Raw genomic sequence first — 22,990 nt, forward strand, 5'->3', positions numbered from 1 at the left:
CTGAGATTTTCGGAACCACATTTTCCCTCCCTTCTGACCTTTGGGGTAAGGTCTAGAAGGGGTGGAGAAACGGACTCCTACGGCAGAAAGAGTCTTGCCGTCTTGCTCGCACCTGGTTAATGTGTCCTTCACCTGAGGCCCAAAGAAAGTAGTGCCATCAAAGGGAGAATTTGTGAAGGACGCCTTAAAGGGGTCTGTGAAATTGCAAAGCCGCATCCAGGATTGACGTCTAAGAGCCACTCCTGTTCCTGCGGCTCTACTCTCCCCATCGGCTGCATAAGAAATGAGCCGCATGGAGGAGTTAGTGATGGAATTTAGGATTCCAAGCTGAGAGGCAATCTTCTCCTGAGCCCCAGCAGCTGACGGATCCTGTACTACCTCACCCAATTCTTTGAGGATGTCTCTTTGAAGTCGGGTGAAGTGACATAAATAATTCAGCGAACACATAGCAAAGGTCGCTGAGGAAAACATCCGCTTACCATACCTGTCCATGGTCCTAGACTCCTTGTTAGGAGGATGGACTGGTACGGAAGGATCTGCAAGTTCCTTTTTGCTGGAGGCTGCCACCACCATGGCATCAACTGGAACACTTTTCGTAAGAAACTGTTTCTCAGTGGGGGCCGTGATAAATTTAGAAGGCCTCCTGGGGACTGGTTCCACAGAATCAGGAGATGCCCACGCCTTTCGAGCTATCACCTCCATGAGGGGGTCGAAAGGCAGAGACACCCAGGAGGTGGAGGGTCGAGATCCAAAAGCCTCCAGGTATACCGACTCATCCTCGGAGGGATTAATGGAGGGCCAGTTTCCCCTCTGTTTTAGGAGTTCTAGGATGTCTGAAAAGGAGATATCCTCAGAGGGGGATCTTGGGGACCCCTCCGACTCATCTAAGTCGGTATCTGATGTCGTAGACTCAGGGGAGTCTAAGTGCTTCCTCTTGCAGGTCCTCTTACGTGGGGGCTCTCCTGAAGGATCAGGAGAAAACTCGGAAGAGGAAGTTCTTCCCAGTGGGGAAACCTGGGGCAATGGATCTCTGGGTCCGGGAGCAAGAGCGTGGCAAGAGGCATCTACAGGCACCGTAGAGGGAGGAGCTAAAGGAACTGACTGCTGACTAAGCTCGGGGGCTAGCACACTCCTCATCACTTCGAAGGCTCCCCTCCGAGGGAGGGCCGAGAGGCCCCGCTCCAAAGAAACGGGGACCCCCGGCCCCACCAAAAAGGAAGGCTCCGAAGCAGATGTCGGTGCCGAGCTCACCAAGGCCGAAGCCCCGAGAGGGAGAGCGGGGTCGGACAAGGGTCCGATGTCACTCGCCCCCCCCCCCGGAACCGACCAGGGAAGCCCGACGACCGGATCCCTCCAAGGACTTTCTCGAGGAGGAGATAGGAGTCGAAGACGACGGAGCCGAAAGGTGTGGTATCGGCTCCGAAGCCGCAACAGTCAAGGTTCCAATAATCTCCGGCTCCGAGCTCTGAAGGAGAGTCGAAGGAGGAATCTCAGGAGGGTGTGGAATAGCGGTTGTCTGCTGAGACGGGCTATGGAGCATCTGGGCCAATGCCTGTGATTTTAGTAGTCTACTCACCACTCTCTCCAAATCATGGTCTGAGAGCCTGGAAGACCTTGACAATCGGCTCCGATGGCTCCGTTCCGAAAGTAAGGGGGAGGCCAGAGCAGAGTGGATAGACTCCAGTGAAGGAGATCTAGACCTCTTCCTCGACGGAGCCATTGGAGCCGACGAACCTTCTGTCCCAGTTGGAGCTGACAACTTGTTGGCTCCGAGCTGAGGTAGAGAGGTTTCGGCTCCAGCCGGAGCCGAAACATGCTTCGAAGCTAGGGTATCGGCTCCAGCCGGAGCCGACACGGGTGCCGAAGCCAGGGTATCGGTGCCGATCGGCGCCGATACAGAAACTCCCATGGAGGAAGGATCGGCTCCAGACAGAGCCGATATCGACTCTGGAGGAGTCAGAACCAAGGCCACAGACTTGGACATTGAAGTCTGGGTCTTGGGTGGCTTAGAGGGCTTCCCAGAACTGACCTTAGCCGGGGAGCTCTCAGGCTTAAGGAGACCCCTGAGGATCAACTTATTTCTATGCTCCTGCAGGACTCTCTGGCTGAAAGAATGACAAATAGCACAGGAGTCCTGCAGGTGTAGGGGTCCCAGGCAATAAATACAAGAAGTGTGACCATCTGCCAGAGACATCTTCTGACAGCACGAGTCACACTTCTTAAAACCTGAGACCCTAGTGTCTTTTGACATGACCTAGTAGGACACTAACACACTCAGTCCTTAATTAGTCTAATTAAAGTAAGCACAGACACACCTACACAAAAAATCCTGACAGGAAAAAGTTAGATGGGAAGGCCTAAGGCCTGACTGACAGAAAAATTATAAAAAGGGGTCGAGAACTAACGGGAATAGGGTCTAAGTGAAACGGGAATAACTAACTTTAACAAGGAGTAAAAATTTTACAACTATTCAAGGTTGAATCTCTTTGAAAATGTAAATAAAGTTCACTTACCAGGAGCTGGTAAAGAAGGTGACCTCATGAGCGAGCGGCAAACGAGATCTGGGTAGTTACCGCCTTGCATCATGGGATATAGGGCTGCCTCGAGCTGGTAAAAGTGATTCTCGAGCTTAGCAAGTGCTGAGTTCCGAACCCATCCAGCAAGAATGAAGGCGAGATTGACAACTTAACATGTGTATTTTTACTATCCCTCTTTTTTATACCATTCATATGTTCTCTAATCCTAATATATAAATCTCTAGTAGTCATGCCTACATAAAATTTTTGGCATTGACTACAAACTGCTATATACACCACTCCCTGACTTTTACAAGAAAATACTCCCTTGACTGGAATGGTATAAGAAATATGGGACAATTCAATATATGGCCTTTCTAAAATATATCTACACATACTGCTCCCATATCATTTATACATGCCAAACCTTTTGTTAATAGATGTCTTATTCAGAATAAAGGAATCTCTACCTTTCTGAAGCAAAGTTTTTAAACTATGGTCATTTCTATACACAGATTTTCGCCTTGGTTCCACAACTTTCAATAAATCATGGTTCCCTTCAACTATTTTCCAGTTTTTTTCAACAACATTACGGATATTGCTCCCATCAATAGTAATGGGCATATCCAAACATAAATGTCTTTCATCAAATTCTATTTTACCTTTTACTCTGGGAACTGTTTTAAGAGCTTGTTTTAAAATGGTAGATACCACACTTCTCTCCTATCCAATACATATTTCATTTGTTCATCCAATAAGCTTTCGTCATATCCACGATCTATAAACATTTTTAATAAAAAAAAATTCTTCTGCCAGCGAATGATCTTCACTAGTCATTCTACTAGCTCTAATGAACTGTCCTTTAGGAATATTATTTTTAATAAATTTCGGATGTTGACTGGAATAATGTAGCTAACTATTCATGAAAGTAGTTTTCCTATGGATTCTACTAACAAATTGATTATTAACTGTATCCCACTTTAAATTAACATCTAAATAATTAATATACGTACTACCTTCTCCAATAGTAAATTTTAAAAAGGAAGAAGATACGTTTAGCTGATCAACAAAAAAATCCACTTATTCAGGCCCTCCTTCGATAATAAAGACCAAATCACAGATGAATCTCTTGTAAAACAGAACATGAAAAGTGTCTAGAAAACCTTTCAAAACATGATGTTCCCGCCATCCCATGATGACATTCGCAAAAGAAGGGGCTTTTTTTTTTATATTTCTGATGAAGTCTTGCTGATGAAAGCGGTGATTAAAGAAGTTTTACGCTAATATTTGTTGTGGTATTTCTAGCTGTGGTAGTGGTTTATTGTTTTTACTGAAGAAAAATCCTGTTAACTTGCCTGATACCATTATGTACGTGTGTATACACTTACATAAAATACACTCACATTAGAACCACCCACATCAGTGTTTGACAAAAACAGATTCTTGAGCTACTGCAAAATAATTTTGTTTATCACCACTCTACTCAGATCATACAAGCAATAATGCCCAACAGGGTATGTGTCTTTGGGGAAATAAAGCCTGCCAGGGATGCTGTGAGGTTTGATGCCACAGGCAGATGGACTCCACACCCCTGAAAAGGAATCCATGGAGGGTATTACTGCACTTAGAGAATGGACTATCTGTTTAACTGTTTTGTATTTTTTTTTATTACCATACAACTTTTTGTATTTTTGATGTAAAATACTTTCTCCACCTAATGTTACACACTTTCTGCAGCATGTTTAATTGTTGCTGAAGGAAGTATTTTACATCCAAAATAGTAGTGCTTAATGTCTACAGACACACACAGCTATTCAGAAGCACAGACAGACACATATGCAGAAACACGGCTGTTACAGCCACTGTGTTAAGTGAATACACCTCCACTGTCTTATTGTAAGCAAATGAATGAAGCAAAATCTTAGCATGCAAAGCACTGCCACTGTCCCTCCCCCATACCTCTTTACTGTCCTTGATTCTGTTAGTGCTGCTCTGTCCCTCAAAGAATGAATGATTTGCTGGTAAATCTTTGTTATTTTTTAACCTTGCTTTTTTTTAATTTTATGCTTTCTAATCAGTGCTTTTCAAACAGGACCAAACAGTAAAAAAGGTCAAACAGACAAACCAATTAGTAGAAACTAAAAGAAAAAACTAGCCAAGCTAGAGTTTTCACTGTGTGATATCTTAGACGTCCTGTACTACAGGCCCATGGGATACATGCAAATGACCCCTTAAGGACATCAAGTGGCCATGATGACAAGGTCATAAGAAAGCCGAAACATGCATGTCCACAGTTAATTTATTTATTTATTTATTTTTTGCTTTATTGGACTGTATGTATCCATAAAACTTAAAAATAAAAAGTAAAATGTCATGGACATTCAGAAACACAATGTCATTAAAGGATTATTTGTATATATATATATTCAATAAGAAAAATATGAAATCAAGATTTTAATAATGTATACATTCATATGATCATTCGAATTTACTACAAACAGTATCTTTTCTGAATGGCTTGTCAAAGGCAGTCAGTAGTGCTCTAATAAGTCTGTATTAATGTGACATCCACCCGTTTACTGTGTAAAAATACTGATTTTATTCTGTTGATTGCTGTCTCTAACTTTGACAGACTGCAGCTGAACTGTATGGTGTTAAAAGGTATGGAGTAATAAATTAAAGTCTATGATCAATTTTAATAATACATTTGTGAAAACTACAAGAAAAACCTAGCCAAGCTAGTGTTTTCACTGTGAGATACCTTATACTTCATGTAATAGAAGCCCGTGAAGTATATGCAAATGACTCCTTAAGGACATCAAGTGTTATAACAAATGGAATGGACTAAGGTAGGGAAGACAACATAGTTACATGACAGATAAAGCAACAGGTCAGTTAATACTCATTCATATAATGCAGACATTTGTTTGTCAGATATTTTTCTGAACTGCAGCCATACCAACAGTGGCATGTATGCATCATAAACCTTCACTAGAAAAGTTATTTCTTACTTTGTGCCATTTTGTAGTTTCATTGTTTTTAGACGAGTATCTTTAGTGCATTTTGATGCTGACATAATGCCTCTCAACTGTCCAGATTTTCACTGAATGTCCAGATCTTTGCCTCCTTATTTTTGGTTTGTTTCTCATAAAATTGGAGTTTTCTGGCAAAACACTGGCAAATCATTGAGGAATGAAGTCAAAAAAATCATGATAGAGATCTGGGTTTCAGACTTTATTCTTCAGAAAAGTCATGCTACTGCAAAACCTGTTACTCTTATCAACTTTCGAAGTTTGTAAGAGCAATATTTAAAAACTGTCCCTATTTCTGGGCCTTTGCCCTCCCACTGTTTATGGCTTTGTCCAGATTTCTTGCTCCAAGAGGTTGAGAGGTATGCTGACATTTAGTACATTATGTGACTCTGCTCCAGACTTGTGAACTCTGAGGTTTGAACTGTAATCATGAATTCACTGTTAAAATGCTTTGCATTATTATCCACCATTATATTACAGGCTGAAATAAATGGTAATGAAGTTGCATTTTTAACAGAATTCTGTTACTAGGTACATGTATTTTTTGCATTTTTACTGTGGTTACTTACTCAGTATGGGACATTGTGTCTATTTAGGTTTGCATCATGGCAGCAGTAATTTCTAAACTGTGCTTGAATGATCTTTCTTTTATATTGCCAGTGTGACAATTGTTTATAGACAAAAGACTGTTTCCCAAGCAAACTGATTAAAATTTGAGCAGTATAAATTCCCTAGTACTATCCAGCCATTATCAGATATCATATAAGCCAAAGGAAAATTAATGGGGGATACTGTTAAAAATTAAGAGAAAGCGTTGTAAGTTAGGAAGAGGCTGGTAATTAACGAAAGACAATTTCAATTCAAAACAACAAAGCACCAATAGTGAGTTTCTTTCATGTGACTCTAAATTAATCCATTCAAGTTAAGAGCTTACAAACTAAAAGACCACTGAAACAATTTTTCTGATTTGTGAACTCCAGGCAATAAAGCAATAGCATCATTATGCTTTGTGCAAAGAAAGTGACGTACCTGCTATGGTGCAGTGCTGAATAATGCCAGTGTGAGACTGCAGACGGTGTGTAACCTTTTCTTTTCACTGCTTTGTAACAACCTGAAGGAAGCTAAGACAGTCCAGTACACCTTTTACACTAAGTTCATAATAAAAACACTGAAAATGTTTGTTTTACAAAGTAATGGACTGTTTGAACTCGGTATTATGTATTGCATCTTTGTATAAACAGCATTTTCTGGTATTTGTTTTCTTTACATTACTATAGCCAAAGATTGTCTGCCTGTGATGCCGTCATGTTTCTTACAGAATTCACTTCCGATGCCAGAAGCATAAATCTAAGGCCCTCTGTAATCAGACAGCTGACCCAAAAGGACTGTGTTCATGAATATATATAAGGAAGAAAAGGATAGAGATAAACACTACATAAAGTGTAAATCATTTTACCACCACCTTATTTTATTCTGCAACATAGCCCTTCTGTCTTGAAAGCACTTAAAATAATACTGAAGTGTTATTCAGGCAAAACAAAAATAATACTGAACTGTTATTCAGGCCAAACACTACATGCTACGTGGAAGTTTAATCTGTCATAGTTCTGACTCCAGGCACTTGTTACTTCTGGGAAAGGATGGCAAGATAGTAACAAATAAGCTGACAAATACACCACCAAGAGTGTAACTGCACAACAGGCACACGACAGCAGTAGTTAAGTACTTTCAGGTTAATTAAAGCAACTAAAGTATAAGATAATGTTCTCAGTGTATTTATGCATGTGATTTAATGTGCTATGCTCCTTGCTCCATAAGGTAAATGGATTTATACTTCACACACACAATGACAATTCACGAGCAGTTGCATTAACATACTACATCAAACCATGTATTTCAACTAAGTACAAGGTATCAAAGAGCAGTCAAAAGTACTATAATGTGTCATATTCTAGTGCATTTGCTCTTTAAATCAAATTAACTTGTGATCTTTGTTGCAAACGAGGTCTCCTGGTACTCCACTAGTATGGCCAATGCTCAGGCAGACCCTCCCCAGTAAACAAAATAATTGTAATAAAGAAAACAACTAAGAAAGTAACCATTAAAACATATAAGTGAGCATGCAGTGTACAATTACTGACCACTAGGGGTATTCCACAGCAGATGGGAAGGTGGCTCATTACCTTCTCCAGCTCTTTACTGATCTTTCACTGTCCCTGTTTCTCAACAGCATAAAAGACAACTGTGCAACTTATGCTGCCCATTTTCTCTAACCTAAGCCATCTGTAACTAATGGACATTATTAGCAAGGAAGACTTAGGAGAAAACGGAATGCTTTTAAGAGGGAAATATATAACCAGGCCTTACAATCAGAATGCTTTCAAGTGAGCTTTTCAAATACCTGTGGGGACCTGTGGGAACGCCAGCTGTACTGGTGATGGTGGAAGCTAGCCAGCAGAATATTTTCATCAGTATCCACTTGACCAAACCGCAGTGTCTCCTGTGTGTCATTACAGATCACAAAATGGCTGAAGACCAATTCTTCTGCTTCAGGGTGTTGGTTCTGAAACAAAAAGGAAAAAAAAAAAAAGAACAGTGTGCATCAAATTATTTGCAAAGATGTGTTCAGCAGCTGTTTGCCAGTGGAACAAACTGCAGCACAAAAAAGAAGGATCTGTTTCTTTCATTAACCAGCATAGACCATGTATCTATATTTATAAACCTCTAATCTGTTTTGTGGCTATGGATTCATTTCCCTAAAGAATGTAAAATACAAAAGCTGAAAAAGAAATAATACATTTGGGTTTATTTTCAGTCATACTGTTACATTATCTGTCTTTTGATGAACATTAACAAGTAATTCAAGTATTTCTAGGTGACATAATAGAAAACTAGGATAATGAAATTAAAGATTTTGGTATGAGTTCTACCACAGTTTCATTTTTCACTGTGTAACAATGAATAATATTATTCTTTCTTCATATACTTCAAGCTCTTCAAAACACAACACTTAAAAATGCAATACTATCACTAAATAATTCATATTCTAATAACACTAAAGCTGTTGAAAATTGTGTTTACCCCAAGTCTTATGCTAAAAACCAAATAATTCAAGAGGTACTTGACAGTATCAAACCTGACCTGTTAATGGCCGTTAATGCAGGAAATCAAATGATTCAGAGTCCACGCGCTGCAGTAGGATGAAACCTAGGATGTTGCAATCCTGAGAGAACTGTTACAGCATAAAAAGACCTGTCAAGATTCTTCCTGTATTGAAGCTTTGTCACCAGATCATAGTAATAGGCCAACTAAAGGACAATTGCGTGTCAGCAGGCCTTCTGCTTTCCTGCTAATCACTTAAGTGAACTACGCTAACAGCCAAATTATATGGCACTAAATTATATTAATCACTGGCTGGGGAAATCTGGGATCAACAGTTCAGAGTAATGGTGAGTGTGGAAGAGAGGTGAAGAAGAGAGTACAGGCAGGGTGGAATGGGTGGAGAAGAGTGTCAGGAGTGATTTGTGACAGACAGAAGATACCAGTAAGAATGAAAGGGAAGGTCTACAAGGTAGTGAGACCAGCTATGTTATATGGGTTGGAGACGGTGGCACTGACAAAAAGGCAAAAGTCAGAGCTGGACGTGGCAGAGTTAAAGATGTTAAGATTTGCAATGGGTGTGATGAGGATGGACAGGATTAGGAATCAGTATATTAGAGGGTCAGCTCAGGCTGGGTGGTTTGGAGACAAAGCCAGAGAGGCGAGATTGCGTTGGTTTGGACGTGCTGAGGAGGGAAGCTGGGTATATTGGGAAACGGATGCTAAGGATGGAGCTGCCAGGTAAGAGGAAAAGAGGAAGGCCTAAGATTAGGTTTATGGATGTGGTGAGAGAGGACATGCAGGTGGTTGGTGTGACACAGCAAGATGCAGAGGACAGGAAGAAATGGAAACAGATGATCTGCCGTGGCGACCCCTAATGGGAACAGCCAAAAGAGAAGAAGAAGGCTGGCTGGGGAAACCATGATGTAGATACACATGAAAATGAATATACAGCTTGATAACTTATTTTCAGAGCATGTTTATTTACTGATGAAACCATTTATATCCCAAACATACCAACAAATACAGAAGCTTGAGTAACAGGAATTCTTTGCCAGAAAGTAACATAGGCGAGCATGATAAAAAATACGCATAGGTTTATAGCTAAGTTACTAGGCTATTGGCCTAAGGCCTAAGTAAGCCTAGCCAACAAGGTTCCCAGGTTTTTGCCACCCAAGAAAATATTTCACTGTGCCCCTGTTGAGCAGAGCCACAGAAGTGATCCCGGGGGTGAATTTCCTATTTCTCATCCACTCATCGAGATTTTTATTGAAGAGTGCTAATGAGGAGCTTTGTTTGATACAGATGGGTAGCTTGCTCCAGAGTATGGGAAATATCTGTGACAGGAATCTATCCTTCTCGCATGTTCTGTTTATTGTGGTGACAAGTTTAGGTCCCTAGTGTGTGTAGCTCGGTGGGATTGGGATTTCTTTAGGTGGAGCATGTCCAACAGCTCTGGGTTTTACATAGCTTTGTATGTTAGGCAGAGATCACCTCAGAGTAGGCGATATGCTATGGAGTAAAGCTGGAGTTTTTTGAGAATGTCAGCATACGGCATCTGTTTGAGGCCGGTAATCCTATTTGTGAGGTACTTCTGTGGCCTTTCCAGCTGTTGTAGATATCTTGTGAGGTACATTCCAAATGAGGCGTTGTACTCTATAATGGATCTAATGAGTGACGAGGAGAGGGGAACAATGACCTCTTTTTTCCTGGATGAGAACCCTTTTGTGATGAGGTGTGCCATGTAGAAGGATTTCCTGACCACTGTGGTGATGTGATGACTACTGTCCACCTGGGTCCCAAGGTCTCTTATCACACTTTCGGTGTTAAGCAGACTGCCGCCTAAGGGGATGACAATACACTTTTTGACATTGAGCTTGAGGCCATGGCTCTGACACCAGGCATCTGTCTCAGTGAGGCCCTTCTGTAGGATATCCACATCAGCTCCTAGTTTGCAGTCATCTGTGAACTTCGTTAGCCAGAGACCTTCTTTCTGTGCTAGCCTGTACTTCAGAGAAGTAGATACCAAACAGGAGAGCACCCAAGACTGAACCCTGTGGTACTTTACTTGTTATTGGTTTGAAGTCGCATTTGTAGTCTGCAATTTTTACCGTGTGGGTTCTGTCAGTGAGCCAGCTGCCAACCCATCTTGTGACATAGGGATTTATACCTAGTTTAGTGAGTTGATCTATCATTCCAGAACGGGTGATGGTGCCGAAAGCCTTGGAGAGGTCAAGATAGGCTTTGTGAACCACCTTACCCTCGTCTACGGCTTTGGTGACTGCTTTAAAGAAATCAATCAGGTTTAGGAGACATGATCTGCCGTTCACAAACCTGAACTGGGTGGGGTCCAGAGTTTGGAGGTTACCAATGTCTTTGCTTATAAATTCCATGATGATACGTTCCATGGCCTTGCAGACCAGGCTCGTCAGGCTAATAGGACGATAGTTCCAGGGGTCCATGGTGGTTCCTCCTTTGTGGAGTGGATAACTGTTGCTGTGTGCCATTCAGTGGGCACAAAGCCTGAAGTGAGGCTATGACTGAACATGGTACTTAGGTGGGGAGCCAGTTCGTTCTGACATTTGTGTAAAACGCAGCCTGGGATGTTGTCCAGTCCCATGGATGCTGTGTTCTTGGCTTTAGAGAGCAGTTTTTACCTGCATAGTTGTGATTACAGGGACTCTGCATTCTTCCAGTATAGATATGGGCCATTTAGTGGGTGAGAGGGGGGTAAAGTTAGCACAGGATGTTGGCAATATCAGTTGGTTCTGTAATTTTTGTGCCATTGTGCTGTAACTCAGAGCAGATCTGGGTGTTGCCATTGAGATTTTTGACATAGCTATAGAATGCTTTGTGGTTGTCCTTAGAATCAGTGGTGATTTTGTTTTCATAACTAGCTTTGTAGAATTTTATGAGGGATCTCAGCTTCTTACTGAGGCTGACCAGGGAGCTCCTCCACTCATGGGATTTTACTTTCTTTTGCAACAGTTTCTTCCTTCTATTGTAGAGTTTGTTTATGGCAGGGGACAATAAGACTGACTTCCTTTTTTGGAGGATAGCATCTTGGTTCTGTTAGGGCTAGCACAATCCATGCACTCTAAGTGCTTATAGAGTGCCTTTGTGTAGGACTCAACAGTCGTAACTGTATTATCTATCTGCATGGGTGTCATGAAGTTGGCCACTTCTGTCTTAAGAAGCGTGAAGCTGGCTTTGGAGAAATTTTTTAAGGTGGTTTCCTTAATGGGGGGGTGGGTGGGATGTGGATATCTAGGGTGATCAGCTTATGGTCGTATCTGACCAACGAGGAGTTGACCTCAGGTGTGGAACACCAGTCGCTCATGCTGGTAATGACTAGATCTAGGATACTGTTGCCCCTGGTGGGGGTGTGGATAAGATGATCCAGGGCACTGGAGTTTATGAATTCCAGAAAGTGCTGAGTAGAGGAGTTGGTGCCGGAGTAGTTTTGCCGGTTAATGGTGGGGTAGTTGAAATTGCCCATTATTAGGGTGTTTGGTTGAACCCTAATATTTTCCAGTATATCAAGAAAAGGAGAGTGGGAATCTTGGGGCATGGTGGGGGATCTGTAGTAAGCTACAATTTGGATTTCAGTTTTGCCCACAGTTAGTTGCACTTGGATAATCTCGGATGCATTATGCTAAGGAACTAGCCTGGAGGTGTGGATATCCTTAATGAATATGGACACACCTCCACCTTTAGTGTTCTGGTCCAGGTTAGATGGCTGAAAGGTGTGGTATGAATTATAGCCTGGTAATGCAGGGGTGCTTTCTGGAGCCTTGAACCAGGTCTCAGTCACTGCACAGAAATCAATGTTCTCCATTTTAAGGAGTGTTTCGAATGAGTGCATTTTGAGGTTTAGACTTCTAGCACTGAGTAGCATTACCTTCAGTTTTTGCTTGCCTGTACCTGTTACAGTGGTGAATTTGTCATTTGAACCTTGCCTAAAAAAGGCACTATAGGGGTGGCAAGAGCCTTAGCCAGTATGTGCTACAACATTAAGCTCCACTTCAACTACAGACAGCCAGAGCATGCACATATAGTACAGAGATCAGCTGAAAGGAAAACGGAAAAGACACAAGGGTCTGTAAGATTACACAACCTTGCTTTATGCCAGAAGGCACAGTGCCCTGCCAATGCTAATACTATAACACTTATGCTTACTGCATACCTGTGCAGCTGCAGCAGGTAGCTTTGAATGGCACGTGGAAGGTAAGTCAGGTACAGCAGGTATAAGTAAATTATTCATAAAGGGTTCTCTTTGAGGATGACAAATGAGGAGCAGGAAGAATGCACAAAGGAAGCTGACTTGGGACGTCTTTGCTTGGAAGGGAAAAGAACAATGGGTTTATTAATGTGGTATTTGGGGATAACTTGAGGAAAAAGCTGACATGACATACCAGGGTTAGACTTATAAAACAGTGAGACTTGTTACTCAACATAGCAGCCTAAGGCAATGTGCAACACCATGGTGACCTGAGACCCACAACCTCTGCATGCAAGAGTCCAAGCATGTCACATGTCACCCAGCTGTGGTCTGAAGAGGTGACGGCAAACTGCTCAGAGTGCAGCAGTTATATCTGGAATAAAACTGCAGTTTTCAATCGATACTTAATACAAAAAGCAGCTTTTATCAAGAGTGAATCCCTCTGATATGTGCACTAGTTGCTGCAATTAAATATCATATTTTTTTAAACAGAATTAGCAAATGAATTCAACTATCAATCAAGGCAACATCTACTACGGGAATTTAGCTACAAATGCTGAGGGGACTCAATTCCCAGCAAAACATGTAAGCTACACAAAAGCATGAAGAGAAAACCAAACTGTTAGAAACCTCTGTTGTTCAACACAAACTTAAATCTTTAGCTGAATATTACATCACCCAAATCTGTTCTCCCATGAAAACATTCCATATTTAGTGTGTATAGTCACAAAGTAAATTAATAAATAATGATGCAATAACACCCTCACTGAAGTTAAGTCCTACAGAAATCAAGCAGTCAAGTCAAGTCAATTTCTTTTTGCAGCAATGTTATCACATTTTGTACTATATGAAAGCCAGAAATAAAAGATATACAAGGAATATTTTCACATTATTATCACCTTTGGAAAGGAACAGAAAACAGAGACATGGTCAACTTTCCTTTCTACATGGGCACCTAAAACTCTCAAGAGCTCTAAAAACATTCTTCTAGACCACAAAATATGACCATCGTTCCTTCTTACGTAAACGAAAGTCATACCAAGTAAAAAAAATGCAGTAATCATTATTAAATCCCCTTATTTGTAACAAACAGTTGGTTTTACTTAGTGCACAATCTATCCCTTCTACACTGCACAATAGGGTTACCCTGACATAGAACAATGAGTGTTTCAGCTAATGACACTGCTGCAAAGAGAAAGGAATTTTGGCTTTTAATCAAAGCCCTTGTGTTTTAAGAATTGCAAAAATGTTTCCTTTATGTCTTTTAAACTGATGCCAGCATCCGTAGTATAGAATATGGAGTGATCAGAGAAGTAATAACTTGGAATGATTCACAACTGTGAACGCTGTGCTAAGTTCAAGCCTCAGTAACACTTCCTAATCACACTGGGTTCTTTCATAGCATGGATTTTAAAGGTAGAAGATAGTCACTGTGACCAAATGCATAACAGTTGTAATGAATTACCTTCACGGAAGATTTAATGATTTGTTTGTTTTACTGGATAAGTGGACCTGTAAGAAGGAAATATTTACATGTCTACCATGAACAAGCACAAACAGAAAACAGGATAACTAGTTATTCTGTTAGTAGAACTATACACAAAAGATGCAGTTTATTTGTTTGCCTGTTTCTCATATTCATCCCTTCTGTGGAAAATTTGAGGCCAAGTCATAAAAGTGTCTAAGATTAGGCATGATCAACTGCAATTTGACCACCTGAGGTAACACCAGCCAGCTTTTACTCAAATAAGAATCTATCTTTTCCACCAAACAGAATATGCATAAAGGCTTTCCTGGCAGCTTTAGTACCTCCAGTACTCCTGCTGGAAGATCAAGGAACTGACCAAGTAGCCATGCTCGGAGGGAGAGCCAGATGTCACTTCAATTGAGAAGAACTACATTAATGTGCACTAGCTTGTCTTTCTGTACTGACAGATGCCTGATATTCTGAAAAAAAAACACACTTCTAGGCCACCAAGTGGCAATAATGAGCTTTGGTCTTCCTTCTCTAAATTTTGGAGTGAGACAAAAACAAGTGAATGATGGAAAGGTATACAAGAATTTTCCCTGACATAGCAGCAAAAGTTTATCCACCATCAACTGCTGAAGTGAGCAGAAGGGGCACGCTTTTTTCCTTGGAGGTAAATGGGCTGATCCCTTTAATGCCTCACTCCCAACACTTTGACCAGGCAGGAGTCCTGAATCCCCAACTCCATCCAGGTCTGGAGATGCAGATCCATAAGCTCACTAATGCAACTGGGAGGTTTTTTTTTTTTTTTTTTACTCTCACATGACTTACACTATTATTGGCTAATACAAGTCTTTTTAACAATTCCATATGAAATGAGGCACTTCGTTTAATACTTGAGACTGAAAATATTTCACTTACATACGCATACCAAGTACCTCTGATCAACAGAGTACAATAAAATGCATTTAACTTGATAATGCACTAACCACATTGTGAAGTATGATGAACCACAATCACCGTAATCACCGGAGTTATTACAGGATGTGTGTAAAAACTTGTGCCGAGCATCTTTGCAAATATTCACATGGATAGAAAAGAGACAAAATACAAGGAAATATAGCAGACATTTTTCTACTCACACACTTCATAACAAATGAGGTAACATATATACATACCAATAAAAAATAATAAATAAAAAGTAATGTTTATCTGCAAAGCATTTGTAAATCACATGAGATTATAAAAAGTTAAGAAACGACTGCTAAAAACACATGATCTAATGCTTTCACGCTTATCTCATTTCTAAAATGATCCTATAAATGAGTGATGACAGCAGAAGAAAATAAAATATTTTAATGTTATCTTTCTCACAGAAACTAACTACTCAGCCCATCACTTATTATGGAAAGTCAAAGAAAGATTGTGTAAGAGCACTTTCCCACTGCTTTTCCCCAAACTGTCTCCTCACGCAATGTTAGAGGTTATATTTCCTAGTACTGAGAAGGCACAAACACTATACTTACTCTTCAATCAAATGCCTTCTTTTTCTAAACTTACAGATTAATATATGTCTCAGAGACATTAGAAATAAAGGCATTCCTGTACTCGGGTCCTGTACAGTCTGCATGGTTACTACAAAATTTCTTATGAAACTGATGTTTATTTTATTTACATTGTGATACCCAGTAAAAGCACAAGCTTATATCTATGTGCATTTGATTTTTCTACACATGTATATATCTACCAAAGTGTACGTATGCACAATTTTATTTAATTGGATACTTCTTTAACTAATTAAATAATTTAGTATTTAAATGTTTATGTTAGATGCCATTGCAAATACGTCTGAAGAAGCAGTGGGTGACACTGAAAGCGCTTACGTTAATTCTGGTTTAATAAACAGATTACTTTTAGCACAGAAGAAGGTGCCATTATTTTACAGGGAACATATACTACACAGTGTTGTAGTATTGCCTTACATCTTTATATTTTCAAATATACACACACACACACACACACACACAGTCTCACATGTACTAAACAAGCAAACACATATGCTTGCATAAAAGAGGAAAGCAACATAAACCAATTTATAAATGTACATGATGTTTGATGTGTTATAACTAACCATTAACAAAACAAAAAAGAAAGAAAGAAAACAAAGCTTAATTTTATTTACTCATTTCATAGAGGATGAGGTAGTGTTAAGTGCATATTAAAAGATCTACAAGCAGTACTGACACTGACATGGCAACTTAAGATAATTTCTACCACAAAACCTTTTAAAAGTCACGCCATAAACAAGTATTAGACATTTTCAGAAATTAGCCTTATTCGTCAGTGTAAGTAACAAACAAAATAAAAATATATAAATATTCTTTATTGTTCTGTTGGATCACTATGTAAGTAGTTAATATAAACCCAACAAAGACTTCAGTTTCTGCTACGATGCAAGAAGACAGACTAATAGTCCCTAAACATTATTTTATACAATCAAATAACACACAAAAAAAAGTCAAATTGACACAAAAGCTCACTGGTGGGCTTTACTCTGAAAAGTAAACAATGGCTATCTTATTATTATTTATAAATGTCAATGTTTGTTAAAATGGCTGTTATAATGACAGTGTTACCTTTATGAGCAAGTATAGCTTTCATGGTAATATAGCTTGAAAATGCTTCCATACCTGACTAGCCATAAATTCAAGGCAACAACACTGTACAGCATGACACAATGTATTAGAGCATATGACGTGGGAACAGAGGGGTAAAGTGTGAAAAGAAGAGGAGGGCAAACGATTGAAACAGGAGAGATAGGAAAAATGAAAACAAAGCAAAAAAAGAGCAGGAACGTTAAACAAACTGAGAAAATGGCAACAGACAAATGGAAAGGTCAAGAAAGAAATCGTCAATCAATTCAAGGATGTAGAAAAAAGCATGAGAGAAGTAGAAAAACATACAAACTGAGGAATTATTACAAATGTAGAAGAAAACAGAAAGGTGGTACAAATAATACAATTATAACTTGTGGCATTAAAGTAGTAAAGGTTAAAATGGGCAACAGTATGTGAGTGACAGAAGTAGAAAGGAAGGAAAAAATTGTATAGGCAATTACGCTGGATGGTAGGGCAATGGTCAGGTAGTCAATGGTCCAATGATAGGGCATTCATGAATGAGAGACAGAAATTTTGGACGAGGAGTGAAAACAGGGTCTTGATAAAAGCACATCCAGTTCCAGGATTACCCCTGGAAAGTTCATCTCATCATACAATCTACTGGGCAAATTATCAATGTGTACATATGTATTATAATCCTCACTAATAAGTACACATTGCCTACTATCCCTTCTAAACTACATTTGTTATAAATAAATGCGTATTACCTACTTCTGTAAAGTGTTTCTTACATTCAGTTCACTGTACTTACTGTTTGATTTGTAATTAGCTCTACTATCTCCATTTGTACTCTCCTTATGTCAAGTATTTCTTGCTATAAATTTGTGTGTTAAACTTACTATATAGAAAGTACAGTTTTGTACCTACCATAAATGTAGGTGTTCGAGTGTTCACACTGCTGCAGTCATCACACTTGGATTATTCTGCCGTCAGGCGGTCCCGCTATTGGCCAGAGTTCCAAAGTCGGATACAAAGAGCTGGTCAGATTTTCTGAAAGCCTTTGTTTTATCCAAATAGTAACGTAATTGCCTGTGAATGTCTGTAGGAGCCTTTCCCCTTTGTTCTGGGGGTTTGGATAAAAGGTGGGCAAATGAATGGTTTGGTTTAGGGCCACACTGGATACCACCTTTGGCATAAAGGAAGGGTTAGTTCATAAAGCGACTCTGTCTTGATGAAAAATGATGAAAGGCTCCACTGCCATTAGGGCCTGTAGCTCTGAGACTCTTCGTGCTGAAGTTATTGCTAGCAGCAGGACAGTTTTCCATGATAGAAACTGTAAATCAGCTGTAAAAGCTGGTTCAAAGGGTTGTAGTGTAAGTTTTTCCAAAACAAAGTTGAGATCCCAAGTTGGTGTTGGTGCTCTCCGGGGTGGTCTTATGTTCTTAGCCCCTCTGAGGTACTGTCTTAGTAATGGATGTGAAAATATAGGAGGATCCATGTTGTATTGAGCTGAAATAGCTGAGGCATGGATCTTAATAGATGAAAAGGAAAGTCCTTTGTGCAACATCTCAGTTAAATAATGTAGAATCTGAGTAATATTTGGGACAAGGGGATTTTGGCCTTTAGCCTGGTTCCAGGCGCAGAATCTTTTCCATTTGTCTGAATAGGCTTTCCTGGTATTGGGCCTCCTGGCCTCCAGAATAACATCCATAACAGCTTTAGAGAGAAGTGTTGACTGGTTGTTTAAGTAATTTGCCATGCAGCCCGATTTAAAGTCTTGAGCTGGCTGTGTAGAATCTGATTGTTTTGCTGAGTGAGCAGGTGAGGAATTTGAGGTAAAATCCATGGTGGTCCTTGAGCCATGTTCCTTAGTATTGGATAGCAGTGTTGGCGTGGCCAGTCTGGAGCAATGAGTATCATTTGTGGCCTCTCTAATCTGGCTTTCAGCAGCACCTTTGCCAGAAGAGGCAGTGGAGGAAAGGCATACACTGTTAATGTTTTCCAACTGAATGAGAGGGCGTCCACTTTCTAAGCTAGTGTGTGGTATGTCCTTGTGCAAAATTTCCGTAGTTGGTAGTTTTGGGGGGAGGCAAACAGATCTATGTCTGGGCTCCCTCATTTTTGCGTTATCAGTGCGAATACTTGTGGATCTAGTTTCCACTCGTGAGGATCTATGATGTTTCTGCTTAGATCGTCTGCCAATGTGTTTTTCTTTCCTGGCAGGAATTGTGCTTGTAGTTGAACTTGGTAGGTCAGTGCTGTGTTCCACAAGGTCATTGCTTGCCTGCATAGGGGGTAGGAATGTGTGCCCCCTTGCTTGTTTATGTACCACATCACTGTGGTGTTGTCCGTCTTTATTAGGAGTTGTCCTGGATGTAGGAGGTCCTTGAAAGCTTTTAGGGCATTTTGTACAGCTAGCATCTCTTTTTGATTGATATGTAGATGCCTTTGATCTGCAGACCATTTGCCCTGAATACACTGTCCTGCCATGTGTGCTCCCCAGGCATAATCCGATGCATCTGTTGTTATAGTTTGCCTGGCTGTGGGTAAGGTAAAAGGCTGACCCTTGTTGAGGTGACATGCCTGAGCCCACCATAGAAACTCCTGTTGAAGGCAGGGAATGAGTGGTATTATTGTTTCCAAGCTGTGGCTGTGTTGAGTCCATACGCTTTTCAGGTACCATTGTAATTTCCTCATATGCAGTTTTGCATATGGTATTAGTAGTATGCAAGATGCCATGAATCCCAAGGCCTGCAGAATTTTTCTTGCAGGGAGTTGGGTCTTTGTTGCCATCATTTTGAAGTATTGAGTCAGTTGTCCTTGCTTGTCTGGCAGTTGTATTTAAACTGGCACCCAGGAATATTATGTCTTGTGAGGGCACTAGTTTTGACTTCTTTTCGTTTACTGTGTACCCTAGGCAACTTAACAGGTTTTTGACAAACGCCAGATGCTTTAAAAGAATGTCCTTGCTTTCTGCTTGAATAAGGCAGTCGTCCAGGTATGGATATATTTGAATTCCTTGTCTGCAGTATGCAATTACTGGTGCCAGGCATTTTGTGAAGACCCTGGGCACAGTAGATAAGCCAAAGGGCAGTGCAGAGAATTGGTAATGGGTTGAACCTGCTATAAATCGGAGGCATCTTCTGCAATTTTGTCTGATAGGGACATGCAGGTATGCCTCCTTGAGGTCCAACGTTACTAGCCAAGCCTTCTTGCCCAGCATGGGAAGAAGTTGCTGTAGTGTTAGCATCTTGAATTTGGGTACTTCCAGATATGTGTTTAGAATTGAGAGGTCCAGAATGGGTCTCCAGGCTTTGTCCTTTCGGGGAACTAGAAAGAGTCTTGAGTAAAATCCTTGCCCTTGCTCCTGTGTAGGAACCTGTTGAATGGCTCTCATGTCCATGAGAGCTGTAATTTGTTTTTGAGCCTCTGCCCATTGATTTGGTGGCAGGTTTGGCATTCCATTTATCCTTGGTAAAGTGTGAAAGTGGAATCTGTATCCTTGAGATACAATATTTAGGACCTATTTGTCTTTTGTGATGATGTGCCAGTTGTCTGCAAAAAGTGCTAGTTTTCCTCCCAAGGGAGCTGCCGAGAGGGATTTGCTTGGCAGTCTGAGGGGTACGTCATTGTGTTTGTCCTCTGATAGTTTCAGACCTGTCTTCCCCTCCTTTCTGGGTTGTGGCACCCCATTGTCGAGGCTTGTAAGAGCCTTGTGACTGACCTCTGCCCCTTGGGCATCTGTATTTGCCCCTCTCTGGTCTGTCAGAAGCTGGAAAGGACCAGTTTTTGGTTGGCCAATTTCTGCTGAAACGAGGGGGTTGAACCTGTAAAAAAATCCTTGACCAGCTATATAGATTTTGCATTATCCTCCATTTTCTTTAAAATCTCTTCCGCTTTTACACCAAATAAAACAAACTGCTGTAAAGGTGCATCCAATAACTTTGCTTTAACATGATCAGGTAAAGTTTGTTCTTTTAACCAAGCATGCCTATGACCCTGTCACTGCTCCTCTACAAGAAGCTTCCAATGAATCAAATCCACATCGCAAAGTATGTTTTCCCACTTGTTCAGCTGCATGCAACAAATCTTGCATTTCCTTGTAATCAGGCTGCTCTGTATGTGTGATCATTTTTTGTTTTAATTGAGACATCAAATATTGTTGATATTTCAGCATGTGAAACTGGCAATTTAAGGCCCTCATAGCTAGAGTAGATGCAGTATATACTTTCTTTCCCCATCTGTCTAGTGCTCTAGAATCCCTTTCAGAGGGTACAGGATTTTTAGCAATAGAGGCCTTAACCCCTTTGGGACCCTGGGAAATGGTTTCTGGGTCAGCAACAGGGCTTTTATATAGGAATTTGTGAGAGTCAGAGACTCTGTAGTATCTGTCTGGTTTGGCTTGTGCAGGAGGTAGTGAATCTGGGTTAAGGCTAGATTCTGAATAAACATCATCCACAATGTCTAACACGGGTGGAATAGCACAAGTGGTCTGTGCTGGGGTAATAATCAGAGTAATCCTGGTCTTCCCAGTGGAAATGTTCCCTCATGGTATGTAAAGGTTCCCCAAAAGAGTAGTCTTCTGGGGGAGATGCTGAAGGAATAGACTCTTCAGCATCAGAGTCTTCATAAGGGGGAAAAGAGTATTGCTGTTCCTCAGAAGAATCTGAGGAAATTGAAACCTTGTCAGAGGAAGCGTAGTCCTCCGCCTGCAACTGAAGGCGTTTCAACTGCACCGGAATCTCCTTCAGCCATGGAGTCGGAAGGGCCTAAAGTTAAAGGTTGTGGAGGCCTAGCAATCTCCGCTTGGGAATCGGATGCTGCCTGGGGTTCTAAATCAGCGGTCGTCAGGGGCTGCGTAGGCGCCTCACTGAAAACCGGAGAACCGGCGACTGGCCTAGCAGAGGCCTCCAAGTCTGGTTTGGGTCTCGGCTGCCTGTCCTTATCTTTGCGTTTTTTATGCATTCCGGTCATCGGTTGCTCGGACGGCATGGTATAATTAAATTTCCTACCAAAATAATGTCGGGCGAAATCAAACCGACATTTAATAGTTCGTTTGTTAAACCTAGCACAAAACCGACAACCTATGACGTTGTGGTCTGGGCCTAGGTAAGGAATACAATAAGAATGAAAGTCCTTATGAGGTATTTGCTTCCCACAAGAAATGCAATTGTTAACTTTTTCTGACATCGGACTGAGGCAAGAAAAGGTTCCCCAATGGGGAACTTAGCTTTGCTGAAGACTTCGGCCTGAAATTCGATTTGAAAATCTCAGGAGTTGGCCAACCGGCACCTGCGAACTGCTTCTGCTTCAGGCACCGAGCGGCAAGAAAGTCTGAAGAAAATGGCGTCGGATGCCTCTTATATACCCTGGCGTACTGACGTCAGGGAAGAAGCGACAGCAACCGATGCCGGACCAAGACTTTGGAACTCTGACCGACTGCGGGACCACCTGACGACAGGATAACCCAAGTGTGATGACTGCAGCAGTGTAACATGATGAACATCACAAGTACAGAACGACTATTACATGTTAAAATTTGTAACTGCCTAACTGGTCTGGGTCATGACTGAAAATTATTGAAAGACCAGATTATCAATCTATTCATCAAAGTTATTAAATAATCTATATGGGTGCCAATAAGTGTACATGGCACAGTACAGAATGCTATCAAAAGAACAGTCTTCAGGACTGTTGGGAGACTGAATGGTAGCAGAGTGTCAATTTCAAAAGTGCAGTGTCAAAGGCCAGTACAGGAAAATACATCAGGATTAAGGACTATAGAGAGTGGGTAAAGATTTGGAATTAGAAAAAAATGGGAAACAAAATGGGAACCACTGACTTGAATGCCTGCAACAACTCGAGTCAAAAAGAGAACAGCTACATTAAATGATGGACTGGAGGAATATCTCAAACAAAGGAGCATTTAAATTAAAAGGGAAGAGGAAGTCAGGGAAACAACAAAAACTATCAGCGCCGAGAAGAAACAGAATTACAATAGAATTAACTTCTATGATATTTATTGTTGAAGAAAG

The 22,990-nt window shown here is 40.8% G+C and overlaps 1 protein-coding gene across 1 annotated transcript in view; it reads right to left on the bottom strand.

The window, feature by feature from the left end:
- VPS13B (vacuolar protein sorting 13 homolog B) overlaps positions 1–22,990 on the bottom strand; it is a 5,424,989-nt gene that overhangs the window by 605,007 nt on the left and 4,796,992 nt on the right. Inside the window, exon 43 of the mRNA XM_044065647.1 lies at positions 7,950–8,111. Coding sequence (XP_043921582.1) covers positions 7,950–8,111 — 162 coding nt within the window. The remainder of the gene's footprint in view (positions 1–7,949; positions 8,112–22,990) is intronic.

This window comes from Protopterus annectens, chromosome 3.part0 (assembly GCF_019279795.1).
Source record: "Protopterus annectens isolate FY-2018-M chromosome 3.part0, PAN1.0, whole genome shotgun sequence".
In the NCBI taxonomy this organism is placed as follows: Eukaryota; Metazoa; Chordata; order Ceratodontiformes; family Protopteridae; genus Protopterus; species Protopterus annectens.